The 16,092-nt window shown below is 42.5% G+C and overlaps 1 protein-coding gene and 1 pseudogene across 1 annotated transcript in view; one reads left to right on the top strand and one right to left on the bottom strand.

Moving 5' to 3' along the window:
• Nucleotides 1-16,092, top strand: part of PLA2R1 (phospholipase A2 receptor 1) — a 132,805-nt gene that overhangs the window by 24,734 nt on the left and 91,979 nt on the right. The window contains 3 exon segments of the mRNA XM_063106482.1: nt 1,417-1,794; nt 4,243-4,416; nt 11,630-11,794. Coding sequence (XP_062962552.1) covers nt 1,417-1,794; nt 4,243-4,416; nt 11,630-11,794 — 717 coding nt within the window.
• LOC134388091 (protein FAM133B-like) lies at nt 170-873 on the bottom strand (annotated as a pseudogene).

Genomic DNA, 16,092 nt, shown 5'->3' with positions numbered 1-16,092 from the left:
ATGGGGATTGTGGTGACAAGAGGCAGGAAGAGCTGGGTTCCAGTCTACTTCTCTCACTGTGTGCAGGTCCTCAGCTCGCACTTGTTCCACATGAGAGAGTTGGAATACTTGACGTGGTGTATGTTTGCTGTATTTTCTTTTTTGCATTTTAGTAAACATGTCATAATTTTTACAGTTGAAATTTCCTTAGACATTGCACTTTCTTTATAAGGGGATCCTGGTTTTTCTTACTGTTAGGGGAGTCAGGATTTGAACTAACGGCCCTCTTTTTCTTCTTACTGCATTTCTTATGCTTCTTTTTCTTTTTTGTTTATTTTCTGTTGCTTTTTCTCACTCATCACTGCTTTTCTTCTTTTTTGCTCATACCTCCTCAAAGTAATCTGATCCTCACAAGGACCCAGATGATAAAGGTTGATCTTCTGGATCCATCTTTCTTTTTTTGCTGAGTCCTTTAATATCCTTACTGTCTAATTCAGTTTCCAATATAAAGAATGATGTGAACAGTTCTTCTTTTTCTTTCTCCTTTTTTCTTGTTTCTTATCCTCATCTTCATAATCTGAAGAACTGCTGGAAGAATCAGAACCTGATAAGAAGAGGAATACCTACCAGATTTTTGTCTTTACTTTTTTCTTTCTTTTTTTGGATGAGTTCTTACTTCCACTTAATTTCTCCCTGTGTTTTTCTAGTTCTTTCTTCTAGTTCTCATTCATTTTTTTCTTCAAATTCAGCCAGAGGCTTAGAGCCTTTCTTTTTCTTTTGCGGTTGCTCTTTCACTTCTTCCCTGGTAGGGCTTGATCGATTCAGGTAATCCTGGATCGTTGGCCCTGAGAACTGCATTGGACCCTTTGATCTGGCCATTGCTATTGGGTTCATATAGGCTTATATTTACCCATTTTGTAATAAATGGATATTTTAATGGATACAAATAAACAGCCAGATGAAAAGATACATAAGGCGAAGTCTGGAAGGGTCCCAAGCCCGGGAGCTTCTGTCCCCATGGAATTGGGTGCACCACCTTCCCAGAAAGTAGAGGTAAAAAACCCAACAGCTTTGCTATCTGGAAGCTCCTGTTTGCTATATTGTTTGAGGAGGTTTGATTTGACGAGTTCAGGAGGTTGGGAAGTCCACAGTCCAAGGGGTGCATCTGGTGAGGGCTGCCTTCTTAGTGGGACCTCTCTACAGAGTCCCACGTTGATCAAGGTATCACATGGCGAGAATGGGTTGAGCAAGCAAGAAATTCCTCTGTTTTGTGCAAATAAAGCCTTTCAGGTGGGCCCTACCCATCAACTCCAGATCTGGCTAAAGTGGCTGGCAGCTGTGACATATCTCAGCTTAGATATGCACAGCGGGATCTTCATGACACTAGCTAATTCTGTATGAAAGCTTCATACCACATCTTTTATTTTTCTGTTTCAGACAAAGGAATATTCATTATGCAAAGTGAGAGCCTCAAGAAATGCATTCAGGCGGGTGGATCTGTACTGACCCTGAAGAACTGCGAACAGCCAAACAAGAACATGTTGTGGAAATGGGTTTCAAACCACCACCTCTTTAACGTAGGAGGCAGTGGTTGCCTGGGCCTAAACTTATCAAATCCAGAGCAGCCATTAAGCATCTACGAATGTGATTCCACCCATGTTTCCTTGAGGTGGCGCTGTAACAGGAAGGTGGTCACTGGCCCTCTGCAGTATATGCTCCAGGTGGAGGACAACAACACAGTGGTGGCTTCAAGGAAGCATCTCCATAATTGGATTTCCTCAGGTGGTGAAGATGTTTGTGAATATCTTCACAGAGGTAAAAATAAGTTGAATCAAAGTACTCATGGAATGGTATGTTTAGAAAGTTTGCCCGTAAGTGAAGATTTGTGAAGCATTACGTGAGAGAACTACACAGAGCTTAGGTCTTCTGGTAAATACATTTCAGTTGCTTTCTTATGGTAAAAGGATTACTGGAGTCTTGGAATAGACATGATAAATTCTGATAATAAAGCAGAACTCAGAATTTAAAGGTATTGGGGGTAAAAACATTTAACTAACTTTGGGAATCAATGGAAAGGAGAAAGAACAAGAGGACAGGAGGAAGAGTGAAAAGGAAGGTGGAAGGAAAAGATCTTTGAAGGGAAGACTTTTGTCAGGGTAAATATAAGAGCCTCCCCTGCCACCATTTTTCTTACTATAGGCACTCAGCCCCACCTATGGAGGTGTGAATGGGGGCTCCTCAAATGCCCCCTGATGCCTGGCTGGCATCCATGGGATGGTCAGATTACAAGTCACTTGACGATCAGTGACAGACTTTTGTCAGGGGTTATTTGATGTGTGCCAACTATGGTTTGCGGGGAAGCATGCTTTATAGGGAGATTTTGTTTTCCATAGTTCTTTTATTTTTGGCATTTTTAAACAACAATAAACAATAAAAGAAAGAAAGTCACATAGTTAAATTGTGAAACCTTAAACCTGTCTCTCAGGGTTTATTTTGTAGCTTTCTCTATTCATCCATCCATCCATTACACTTTTATCAAGAACTGACTGTTCATCAGGCACAGTGCTAGGCCTGGTTTACAAAGGCCAGCAAGACAGATGTAGTCTCTCCCCTCTTGTAAGCATGTACAGTTATGCCTTAATGGGGCATATCCTCTTAAGATCTCTGTACCTGTCCTAGAAAGCAGAGCAAGGAACTCCTAAGGTCCAAGGCAGGCCTCTCTCCTTTAGCTACAAGGAATGAGTAAAAAGAAACAGAGCCAAGAGCAAGACATTTTCAGGATCACTACAATAAAGCAAGGGCTGCAAATCAGCACTCCAGATAATTTATAGTTCTAAAGAAGAACTTAAAATTTTGCTTTATGTTAACTTTTTAGTCATATACCCACACTCACAGTGCACTCAGGCTCTAGGTAACACATGCTTTTGAGTAGAAGGCAGGGGATTGAAACAAAAGGATGTGTCCTGAAATACCTGTAGTTCCTAAACAGCCCTAACCTCTAAAACTGGCCACGTGTTGTGAGCTCAGTCCAGCCCCTGCCAATTGTGGGAAAGTGGTGAGAATCTCCACAGCTGGCTCTTTCATCCCAGGACTTATGGACTTAATTGAGGGTGGCTCTGACCTCCCTCATCGTAAAAAGCCCCAGATGAGTCACAAAAAGTTTTATTGATTCCTGCTTAACACCAAGGATGACTGATTATTGCAGTATCTAACAAAGCATCCAGCAGGCCACCTCTGCATGGTCATCTCTCTTGACCATTTAGAAGCCACCCAGCCTGCCATCCTGCTTGGCCGTTTCCTGGCATAGGCTGTTTGCCACACGGCACCCTGAGTGATTCTCTAAAACTGGAATCTGATCATGTCACTTTCCCATTCAAAACCTGCCAGTGACTTCCCACCACCCTCAGAGTAAAGGCCAAAGTCCATAATATGGTGGGGAGATGGTTCTCTGTAAGCTAATGCCCCAGGACCTCCCTTATTCCCTGCCATCGGGCCTCCTTGCCCTTCCTCATTCACCCTACGTGCCCTGTTGTCTCACGTCCTTTATACTTGCTGTTCCTCCTGCAGGAACAACTCTTTTCCAAAGACTTACACCCTCACTTCAGCCCGTTCTTACTCAGAGCAGCCATACACTGACCCCCATCCAAAGTAGTACCCCTTCATCCCCTTCATACACACACACCGAGTCTCACACACACACACACACACACACACACAGTCACTCTGTCTTCTTATCCTGTTTTGATTTTCTTCATGGCACTTACTACTACCTGAAATTATATTATATATTGATTTGTGTATTTGCTTTCTCTTCTCTCTCCACTAGAACAGAAGCTCCACATGAAAGGGAACTTTTGCTGGCTTGTTCACTACTATATCCCCAGGACTGGGCATAATAAATGCTCAGTAAATATTTGTTAAGTGAATAAATTAATAAATGCCTGTGAAACTATTGAACTTGATATGCTGATGGCTGATGTGTTTGAGGACTGGAAGATAATTTGAAGTAAAAATCTCCATTAAATTTTCTTTCTCATCCATTCACAAATATGTATGCTACTATAGCAACACACAGTAGTAAATAAATGAGTGGGTAAAGACAAAAGTAAATCATTTATCAGCATGTCCTCTGGGCCCAACACTCAGTCTGGCACTTCTACAGACACCACACTGTGAGGACCCGAGGGCTCACTCTGCTATGGCAGTTTCCAAAGATAAAGCTGACCTCATACTTATCTGACTTTGTAAATTTCTTTCTCCTAGATTTATATACAATCAAAGGAAATGCCCACGGGATGCCATGTGTGTTTCCCTTCCAATATGACCATCAGTGGCATCACAAATGTACCCGGGAAGGTCGGGAAGATGACTTACTGTGGTGTGCCACGACAAGCCGCTACGAAAGAGATCAGAAGTGGGGATTTTGCCCAGATCCCAGTAAGAACTAATCTAGTCTTCTCCGTATGTCATGAATGAATGAGGATGATTAGAAAGTTGTCTGTATCCAAAGAAAAGCACTGGAATTGATCTGCAGTATCGAAGTCTGAATAAGCACCCTGATGCTATTAATGTAGATTTGATTTGGGGTTTGTTTTTGCCTTGAAAAGACAATTCTAATGTGTATTCCTTTTTTTCCTTATATTCAAAAGATGCTAATTAGCCATTCTTCATTAAGCTCGGTGCATAAGGATGCTTTAACCAGAATCAAATAATAATACTCTGTGATCTCATCAATCCCGGCGTCCTAGCAGGATACTTCCTTTCAACCCACTACCCCTTATGAGCTGCATTAATTTCTGCACATCCGGACTGCTTGTCTTGCCCACTGTCAGGTTCAGGCATCAACTGGCCCCTGGATGGTCTTTCTAAATTGCAGGCACCCTCATTATTTCTTGACAATGAGTTCTCATCTTGATTCCCTTTCCTTACTACTCACTTTCTAGCTTGACCTCAAAATCGTTCTCTTCTTAACTTGATTTTCAAGGTGTAGTGACAGCTGCAGTAGTCTAACTTTTTTTTCAGTAAATGCTTTATGATTTTATTTTTTTTTAGTTAAAAGGTTTCCAATTGTTCCTAAGTATTGGGGAATATTTATATATACCTTCTACTTTCTATATTCATTCTCCTTCACCTTGGTTCCTGAAAGTCAGAGAGTATAGCTTTTGCAATCTCTTCGTCTTCCATGCCTACCTTCCCTCCGTATAATATAATAAAATGCAACAAATAAATATGAAACAAAAGCAAATTGAAGAGATTAACTCCAAAGAATCTGATTTATAAATTACATGTAGAATTGTTTTCTAATCTAAGAGCCAGTACGGCATGGTAAATAAGAAAGAGTATAGACTTTGAAATCAGACAGGTAAAAACTGGAGTCTTTGCTTCTCCCAATAACAAGATTTTGGGAAGGTCCCTCCATCTCTCTGAGCCTCAGTTTCCTCGGCCATGAAATGGAGATAATAGCAGTACCTACTAAGGTTATTGTGCAGGTTCAATTAGATGAGGCATCTAAGACACTTCTCATAGTACCTGGCACATGATAAGCACTCATAAGGATTAGCCATGGCTGCTATAGTTGTCATCATCATCATCAAACCTAATTTATCTTTTCGGCACACACTTCTGAAGCAATGATCCATCCTCTTTATTGTCAGTCAGCAAGCAGTAAGCCAGGCATAGTGGTGAACACCAAGAGTTTTAGGACTTAAGATCCTCCCTTCAAAGAACTTGACATCTAGATGGAAACTAGGATGAAAATGCTAGAAAATGCAGACTAGTTAAAAATGGCCCTTCTCACAGAGATGCAGTGGATCCAGTCTGTGGGACCTAAGCATCTGCATTTTTGACAGGTACCCAAGTGATCCTGATGCAGGTGATTCTTCATTAGATAATTCATAATTTGCAGGTAATTCTATGCAACATACATCTACATACAGGGGTGATATTAAGACATTTAACAACCAATATGGTATGGGCTATTGATCAATCCAAGTGGAGACCTTAATGTGCTAGGAATTCCGGAGGGCCACTGCTGATGTTAACCCCTTAGCTACTGAAATGTGAGCAGGGAGGAGGTACAAGGAAGACTGGGGCAGCAGAGGGCACTCAGGGAGCTCAGGACAGTGGCTATTCACCAATAAGCATGAAAGCATTTCTTTCTTTAATAATTGTCAGATCAGCAGCCTTCTCTACCTGAGTGTGAATGTATGTATGTAGGTGTGTATGCGTGTAATCCCTACACTCTTTGGATTCCTGCACCAGGTATCATATTTGCGTCATCTTCTCTTTCCATTTCCATCTTCAATAGAGGTCATTATTAACACCAAATGAATGGGCCAATACACATAAAATTAACACATATTCCACATGGCTTTAACAGTAGAAACTTTTCTTTTTTAACTATAGCATTCTCCTTAAGGTTCTGAGAACAGCCCTGTCACCATTCTCTGTTACTCACAGACGATTAGAGTTTCCCCAGTGAACGCTGAGCTTCGTGGTATCAGGGCTCTTCAATCCCCAGACTATGTGTTCAGCTTCCCATAGCTCAGAAACTTCCTCCACTTGACAGCTTGCCAGATTCCAGCTCTCCTGACCTTTACCACCACCAGCAGTGAGCATGTTTGTTTGTGTAGTGCTGAATTACAGTTCCAGTTTTCTTCCTTTCTTGTTACTTTTGGTTTCTGGTGGCCAACATAACTCAGAATGACATGTCAGAGACTGAATTCTGAGCAAGCTGATAGCTCTTTCCATGGGGTCAACAAGTGGCTAGCACAGAGAGGAGTGAGTGGAATAAAGTAGTTCTACTTCTGAATCCCATCTTTCTTATGTGGAAATTGTGTAAATATCTCAATGTAAAATAATGCTGCCTTTTTAAAGAAAAGTTGATTATAACTGTACAAAATTTAAATTTAGTACTAATAAACACATACCTGAACACACTAGCAGTGAAAGACATGATAAAACATCTTCAGGAGTGAGGATGATGCATAGGGATCTCTCTGGGCTTGTCCAGAGGCAATTCTGGGCCATGCTAGGTCTCTTTTGGTTATGTGCCTTACACAGCTGGAGAGTCACACTTAGTGTGAGATATTTTTAGGATATGAACCTCTGGAGTGATCTGATTGCCCTTGAACCTTACTTAGTTGATATGATTCTGATCAGTAGCTTGAATGACATAGCAGAGCAGACTGGCACCAATACGAATGTATGATTGCTGACCTCACTTGAGCCCTCAACAGGAACCAACAGAGCTGTTCTGTCTCTTGCCGTGCGGCCTTCTTACTCCCACAGTGACCATACCAACCTCTCCATTCTGCTCTAACTTCTAACCCTACCTTTCATTCTCCTTCCTGATTCTCATCAGATGACCTCAATTCCTACCTCGTAATTACAAAAGGATCCGTTAGAGGGGGAGTTGTGACCACTTCCCACTCCCTAACCTTTAAGCCTACCTGGGCCTGTACCCATTTTTTTTTCCCCCTACTCTCCTGTATAAGAGGATGATATTCCTCCTCCTGCCTAGGGCAAATCTGCCCCCTGGGCTCACATCCAGCCTTCTCCAACCTGTATCTCAGTGGTCCTCAAAGTGTGGTCCCTATTCCAGCAGCATCAGAATTGCCTGTGAGGTTGCTAGAAATGCAGATTATCCATCCCACCCCACACCACTATATATCAGAAATTCTAGAAGTGCAACCCAGCAATCTGTTTGAACAGACTTCTAGGTGATTTCAGTGCACACTCCCACACGACTGGGTCCTTCTTATTAGCAGTTAAATCTGTTCAAGTCTTAAAATAACATCTTAAAAATAATACAGTTCCTTCGTTCCCACTTCTGCCTCCTGGAAACACTCTTTCATCTCCTATATAGACAGACTTTTCAAAATAAGTGTCTGTATGTTCTCATCTTGCTTTTATTCCTCAGTACACTCTTTCTTCTTGACTTCTGTGACAACACATGCCTGATCTCCATTTCTACAAACTATTTATTCATTCAGCAATTATGTATTGAACACCTACTACGTGCCAGGGACGACTCTGGCTGCTGGGGTTGTAACCATGAATGTGAAAGGTGAAAGTCATGGTGCCTGCCATGAAGTTCACATTCAAGTATAATAGCCAAATTAATATATAATTACAAATTTTGATAGGTACTACTTTTTTTAAAAAAGCCTGTAAGCCTGTATTATAAGTGAGAAACCAGATTTAAGTTTGAGAGTCAAAGAAGGCTGTCCTGAGGAAGTTGTATTTAAATTGTAGCCTGAGAGATGGGCAGGAGTTATCAAGAAGTGGGGGTGGAGGAATGAGACCCTCATACAGAGGGGCCGGTGAAGTCGTGTGCCAAAGAGACAGGGAAGGAGTGGTCAGTGCGGGTGCAGTCAGTAAAGATGGCACATGTTTGAGGAGAACTAAAGAATAATAATAAAACCAACTAAAGGGCAGTTGCTTTCGACTCACCATGCGCATGCTCTGGCAATTCTAAACAATACCAGTGATAAAATACTCCCACCTGTCCAGGTTGACTGCTCCCCCAACCCCACCCCTCTACATGTCACTGGACAAATGTCTGAGGGCTGTGAGGAGGGAAAGAGGTTATTGCTGTCCAGGAAAGATAATGTGGCAAGAGCAGAGTGAGAGAGGAAGGGAGGAACAAGACACTCTGGAAGGGTGAGAAGAGGCCAGCTCATGCAGAGGCTAGATAATTCAGGGTGTGGTATGGGTTAGGATGTACCTAATTCTAAGTGCAAATGAAAGCCATAAAGGATTTTAAGCAAGGGTGTGATAACGACTTAAAATATTTTTAGGGATCACTCTGGCTCCTTTGTAGTGAATGGCTTGGAAGGGAGCAATAGGGAAATCCTGGAGTCCAGTTATAAGGCTAGAGCAATAGTCTGGGCCAGGAAGAGTGGTGACTAGGGTTGGATGGTAGCAAGGAGGTTGGATAAAAGTGGATTTAATGAAGATCTAATTTGGAGATGGACTGGACAGGAGCTCAGCTGGGCTGGAGAGGGAGAGCTGAGCTGTCAGGCGTTGGAGTAGCTGAAAGTCAAAAATGAAAGAGTTCAGCATTTAATCACTTATTTTACACTCTTAGACCAACTCTGTGAGTTCTCAAGCTGGGGTGGCCTTCAGAGTTGCCCCTAGCTGAGTGAGGGGGACTCATATCTCTGCATTGACCAGTCATGGTCTGCCAGCTGCCCTTGGGTAGGGAGCATGACATTGGGCAAAGACACTTCAGCTGCAGCAATCCCTGAAGGAGGCTTAGCACTGAGGGGTGTCTGCTGGCAGCTGGGGAAGTAAGCCCTTCAGCCCTGGATCAGGGCAGCGCAACATGGTGTCCACTACAGCACCCAGCCCAGAATGGCATTGTCATACCATTTATCATTTACAACCTTCAAATGAGATCCACCTAGAGAAACAGAGAAAGGACCTGTGTCTGCCTGCACAAAAGTACAAATTTTTAGTTATACCAAATTTCAATGACAAATGAACTTACGTGTTGGGAGAATATGGGCACCTATTGCAAATATTTGACTGAAGGTTCCCAACCAATTAACCTTAAGAATTGGCACAGATAATCTGAAACCAAGGGAAATCTAACATAAACTAGGGTATGTAATTTGCAGCATAGACACAATCACCTGCAAGCCTCTCGCCTCAACTGTTTAGCATATAGAATTCAGGCAGTTTACTACAAAAGGTTGTACTGAAAGGGCAGGACCAACTCTTCACAAAGATGGGAATGAGATCAGCTGACGTGTCTTCCAGGCCTTTTCTTATCATGTATGTGGCTGTGGCCTGGACACATATTTAGGATTTATCTTTCCCCATAACAGGAGGTAAGAGGCAGGTACCTATCCCCAGGGCTGACTCCCTTCTCTCCTGGGACCTTCCTGTTTGACATCCTACTATCTTCTAGTAACCAAGGGCTGCTCAGACCTGCCCTCCTTGGGAAATGCTTTGAATTTTTTTCCTTGAAGCCAGCGTTTCCTAGAGTTTGCTTCATGGAACATCTGCATTAGAACCAGGAATATATTTTAAATGCATGTTCCTGAATCCACCCCCAGGCCTACTGGTTTAGAATCTCTGAGACTAAGAGCAAGGAATCTGCATGTTTTTACAATCTGGCTGAATGATTTTTATGCACACTGAAATTGCAAACACTTCCCTGCTCCCCCTTATGGTCTTGGCTGTCACACCACGTGAATATGGTGGAACTAATGTCTGATAATGCTCAGTGTATTGTCCAGCCAGGGAAGGCCTAGCATTTGACTGAAGACAGTCTCTAAGGATTTCATCTCAGTGGGGAAATTTCAGCCACCAGGGCAAAATAGTTGCTGAAAAGTTCCCCCTCTCTTTCCTCTTCCTTTCTATTCCGTTCATTCAGTGTTACTTGGTGGTAGTCTTGTCTTCTGTCCTCCTTCAATATCAGATCCTTCTACAAATACACATATCAGTCAGGAAACACTATGGAAACGCTTAGGTTTATACGTGATTTGGTAACTTCTGGTTAACTAGCTCAGTTCTTGGAAATACATGTTGTCACCAGACATGAAAAAGAAAACAATGAAAAAGATTTTATTGTCAAATAAGTTTCAAGTATATTGAATTAAAATTAAGTATGTTTCTTTACTGCAGAACTTCCCAGAGCCTTTAATATGCTAATGTACATTGTGAGTTTCCCAGAGGACACATATATGTTTCACATCCCAGATGTTCTTGGGGAGCCTCTAGAAGTTGTCTTACTTTGCGGCCCACACTTTGGGAAAGGCTGTTCTAGATTCAAGTTGCCTGTCCTGATGATTGCACTCATGTTGTAATATGAGTCACATGTTCTACATTCTGAAATTCTTTGCTAAGTTTGATTTCTGGTAATTATTGTGGCTGCTTAGTTCGCCTTAGGGTTTGATTTAAAATTTTAGTGAAATCACCCACACGAGGCCTTAAATTTTTTTATTTCAGTAAACTTCAGATGTCAGATTCACGTTTCACTTCATTAAATTTACTTTTAAGTGTATGTGCAATCTTTGGCCAGTGTCTTACAAGTAGATTTTGCTTCTGTTCCTCTTGTGTAAGAGAACTTTCCTAACTAAATATCACTGGTCCTGTGCTCCATGTTTATTTGAAAACTTGTGTTCATTATTGATGCATAATTTCTATTGTATCCCTTTTATTTCATCTATGATTTTGGTATTTGGGAGAGAAATAGCTTTTTGAAGCAACATTGTGTCTAACTCAAACTTTTAAATTCACACAGCTTTCAATGTAAAATTCTAAGTGACTCCTTTTTGAAGAACTCAGATGTTATTTTCATAAATACTTCACTTCTATTTCCTTTTCTTAAAACTGGTTTCTACTATTTTCCCAGAAAGAATCAGAGCTTCTTTATTGATAATTTTTTAAATTTCCCTAGGTAAATCTTGAAAGGGTTTAACAGTAAGATGTCAATGGGAATTACAATGTAGATTTCATTATAAAGACCTAATTAAGAATAAGGGACTGAAGTTTTAGAGGTTGTGAGTTGGAATTATTCCATTCAAATTCATCCTATAAATATATCACTGTAAAAAAAAAGAAAAAAATATCTCTCTGTATAGATAAAATAAGACTATAATGAATGTTTTTCAGTGGACTTTGTTTCCAACCTCTGCAGACATAGGTTGTGACGCTGTCTGGGAGAAGGACCTCAGTTCACACGTTTGCTACCAATTCAACCTGCTTTCATCTCTCTCTTGGAGTGAGGCACATTCTTCATGCCAGATGCAAGGAGGCGCTTTACTAAGTATTGCAGATGAAACTGAAGAAAATTTCATAAGGAGTAAGTGGGTGGATGATGCATGATAATATTGATACAATAAAGTCACTATTGTCAATAATTATGTTCATATATGCAAAAATATATTCTGAAAAAAGTTCATTAAAATTTTTTTTGTTTTCTAATATGGCCCAAACACTCACCCATAATTTTTACACAAACCCTGGACCATTCCATTTGGCACCCAGGCACATCTTCCTTATTTTATCCTCCTTGGAGAAGAGAATTTGAGGCCACAGCAAGGGACCCAGGAGAGTCACAGCTCTAGCAAGTGGGTCAGGAGACTTCTAAACTTAAGTGCCAATTCCTGCTCTTCCGGAGATCTTGGCTATTCAATTTCCATTAATAAATAATTAAGTGACTTATTAATTAAACAAAATCTTATCTATCACTCACGGTGTGCAGGTACACCATGGGCCTTCTAGTGGGTGCCAAAGAACTTAATAAAATAGTGGGAAAAGCAAAAACACACACATGTTCACTAACAGTGTAAGACAGTAATATAAACGTCAAAAGAATTGGACTTATGAATGGGGACTTACGTTTCACCCATCACCTAAACTCCCATCTTCTCCCTTATAGATTAAATGCATTTGTATGTGTGTACATATACCTCTTAAAAATTTTTGGAAACATTAGAAATTCTCACAAAATTAGTCACTTTTATTAAAAGTTTTTGACAATTGTTTTTTCAAATTTTATTGCATATGTAGTGCATGTTTATTTTAGAATAATTTTAAAATTCAGGTATCCAGAAGGAAAAACAAATAAAAAAGCTCCCATAGTTCTACAATCCAGAGATAACTACGTTTTTTAAAAAAAAATATGTAGGATCCTAAGATGGCAGTGGCTGCAGCGGTTGGCGCGGAGTAGCTGAGGTGGAAAAGGTGGCCACTGGGCCTTAGGCAGCCGGGAAACTTGTGGACCTTCCTCTTGCCGTCTCTTAAGGGAGGACCGCTGCTGGTGGCTGATCGTGGAGACTGACCGCCACTTTGCCCTTGGCAGGAGAGGCTGCCTCATTTACAGGCACCAGCTTTGAAGTATGGAGCAGGAAAAGAACTGTTTCTTAGCTGCAAAAGCGAGTCTCTAAACAGGGAACACAGGGCCGAGGCTGCTGTTGATGCAGCCAGGATCCCGGAGGCTGGGGCCACGCTGAAGGCGGCCAGCTGCCCTATTCAGGATTCGAGGTTTCAGGCCGGCATAAAAGAAGATTCCTGGGAGCGCCCGAGCCGCGCCGCGGGACCGACTGAGCAGCCCGAGGCGGCGGCGGCTGAGAACAGGGACAGCGACAAAGTAGAGGCAGAGAGGGAGCCGCCTGACCTGGCACAGCCCTGTGAGTGACCCCCGGCCCGGCCCTGCTCGGGGGGCAGACGCCCGCCCGGCTTCTGCCTGCCCCTCCGGGCCACTCACCGGCCCCGGGGCTGCCTCCATTTTCTCAGGTGGTGGCAGCTCTGGCCCAGCTTGGCCAAGCCTGTCCTCCTCGCCCAGCTCGGCTCCTCACTGAGACTTCCCACTTGCTTGCCCCGGTGCGGAGCTTCCCGGGGCCTGCGGGCTGGCCTCCCTTCCCAATCCCTCCGTGGTTCTCTGGTGGGGCTGGTGGCATAGGGCGTCCCCAGCGAGCGTTGGGAGGGCAAGGAAGTACAGGCTGGGCAGACTGTCACTCCACCGCACCCTGGGCTCCGGCCCCCAGTAAACTTCCTGTTACCGGGAGGCAGATACCATCTCTGCGGCCACCAGTTCGGAAAAACGCCTAACCGATTTCTGGTTAGGAATAGTGTGGTTGGAGAGTTCCCAAGTTCACTTGAACCTGCCAGAGAACTGACTGCGGGCGGGCACCGGACTCGGTCGGCACCAGGGGGATTCAAAGGTGAACCGTGTGCTGTGGGCTCATCCCCCGAGGAGCTCACGCTCTGGACTGGGAGATAAGACAAGTACACAAATAACCACGATACCAGGAGGAAGGTGATAAGTCCCGAGAAAGATCTACACAGTGCTACAAAGGCACCCAGAACGACCGGTTGTCTGTGACTAGCAGAAACCTGGTAGACTTCCTGGGCGAGGCGGTGCCGAGCAGGGTCTTGAAGGCCCAGCTGATAGGCGAGGGCTGCAGAAGACACGTCCCAGCCCAGCCCGGTGCGCACAGAGCGGGGAGAAGTCCGGCTAGGGAGGTGGAGACTCGACAGAAACCACACACCCTGTGGGGTCGCCACTGCACGATCCAACAGCCTGGGCCAGAGCACACGGAACAGGGAGAAGTCCTGCACGGGAAGTGGAAGCTCAGCAGAGACCACACACCCTGTGGTACCGCCCTGTGATCCAGCAGCCCAGCACAGTCCAAGCTGACCAGAGAGGTGGCTCCCCGGAGAGGCTCAAGGCCTGAGGCAACCACACACAAGGCACTAGAGGCCAACTGAGCAGTCACGGAAGTAGCCATACCAAATTGGCAACCACAGCAATATCTTAGTTAGTCAATAGTCTCAAACCAGTGGACTGTGAAACTCCCTGCCACAATGAATAAACATCAAAAAAAAGATACCAGAAATACAAAAAATCAAGAAAGCACACCACCAAAACTTAATAAATCTCAAACTCTAGATGCTATAGAACAAGAAGCCCTTGAAATGACTGACAAGGAATTTTGAGTGATAATTCTAAGGAAACTGAATGAGATACAAGAAAACTCAGCTAGACATCATGATGAAATGAGGAAAAGTATACAGGACCTGAAAGAGGAAATGTAGAAGGAAATCAATGTCCTGAAAAAAAATGTAGCAGAACTTGCTGAACTGAAGAAGTTATTCAGCGAAATAAAAAACACAACGGAGAGTTTAACCAGCAGGCTTGTCGAAGTTGAAGAGAGAACCTCTGAACTTGAAGATGGGCTGTTTGAAATAACACAAGCAGACAAAAAGAAAGAAAAAAGAATCAAAGACATTGAAGAAAATCAGAGAGAGATATCAGACAACCTTAAGCGCTCAAATATCCGAGTCATGGGTATTCCAGAAGGGGAGGAAAACAGAGATTGCACTGAAAACATATTCAACAAAATAGTGGCAGAAAACTTCCCAGGTATAGGAAAAATCACAAATCTTCAGATCCAGGAAGCTCAACGATCTCCAAATGTATTCAACCCAAAAAGCCTTCTCCAAGACATGTTATAGTCAAATTGGCAAAACTCAGAGACAAAGAGAGAATCTTAAAAACTGCAAGAGAGAAGCATCAAATCACCTATAAGGGAGACCCAATCAGGCTAACATCAGACTTTTCATCACAAACCCTAAAAGCTAGAAAGGAATGGGATGATATATTCAAAATACTAAAAGACAAAGATTGCCAGCCAAGAATACTCTACCCTGCAAGGCTATCCTTCCGAAATGAAGGGCAAATAGTATATTTCTCAGACAAACAAAAACTGCAGGAGTTCACTACCACACGACCACCCTTACAAGAAATCCTCAAGGGAGTACTGGGTTTGGTTCCTGAAAAATAACTACCACTGCCATAAAAACCCAAGAAAAATCAAAACCCACTAGTATAATAAAAATGGCATTCATGAAGAGAAAACAAACAAACAAAAATGCTATCTACAACCTAAGGAACCAACAAACACAGAAACCAAACAGTAAATCAGAAAGCAAGGAACAAAAGACACCTAAGACAACCAAACAACCAATAAAATGCTAGGAATAAATCAACACCTTTCAATAACAACTCTTAATGTAAAAGGCTTAAATTCCCCAATCATTTACAATAGCCACCAAAAAAATAAAATACTTAGGAAATGAGTTAACCAAGGATGTGAAAAATCTCTATAATGAGAACTACAAACCACTGCTGAGAGAAATTAGAGAGGATACAAGAAGATGGAAAGATATCCCATGCTCTTGGATCGGAAGAATCAACATAGTGAAAATGTCCATAGTACCCAAAGTGATATACAAATTCAATGCAATCCCCATCAAAATTCCAAAGACATTTTTCTCAGAAATGGAAAGAACTATCCAGACATTTATATGGAATAATAAAAGACCACGCATAGCCAAAGCAATGCTGAGCAAAAAAAATAAAGCTGGAGGCATAACACTACCTGACTTTAAGCTATGCTACAAAGCTATAATAACCAAAACAGTATGGTACCGGCATAACAACAGACACACTGATCAATGGAATAGAATAGAGAATCCAGAAATCAGCACACACACTTACTGCCAGCTGATCTTTGACAAAGGCACCAAGCCTATTCACTGAGGAAGGGACTGCCTCTTCAGCAAATGGTGCTGGGATAACTGGATATCCATATG

The sequence above is a fragment of the Cynocephalus volans genome, chromosome 1 (genome assembly GCF_027409185.1).
Source record: "Cynocephalus volans isolate mCynVol1 chromosome 1, mCynVol1.pri, whole genome shotgun sequence".
Lineage (NCBI taxonomy): Eukaryota > Metazoa > Chordata > Mammalia > Dermoptera > Cynocephalidae > Cynocephalus > Cynocephalus volans.
The sequence above is the reverse complement of the archived record's forward strand: the minus strand, read 5'-3'. Positions and strand labels throughout refer to the sequence as shown.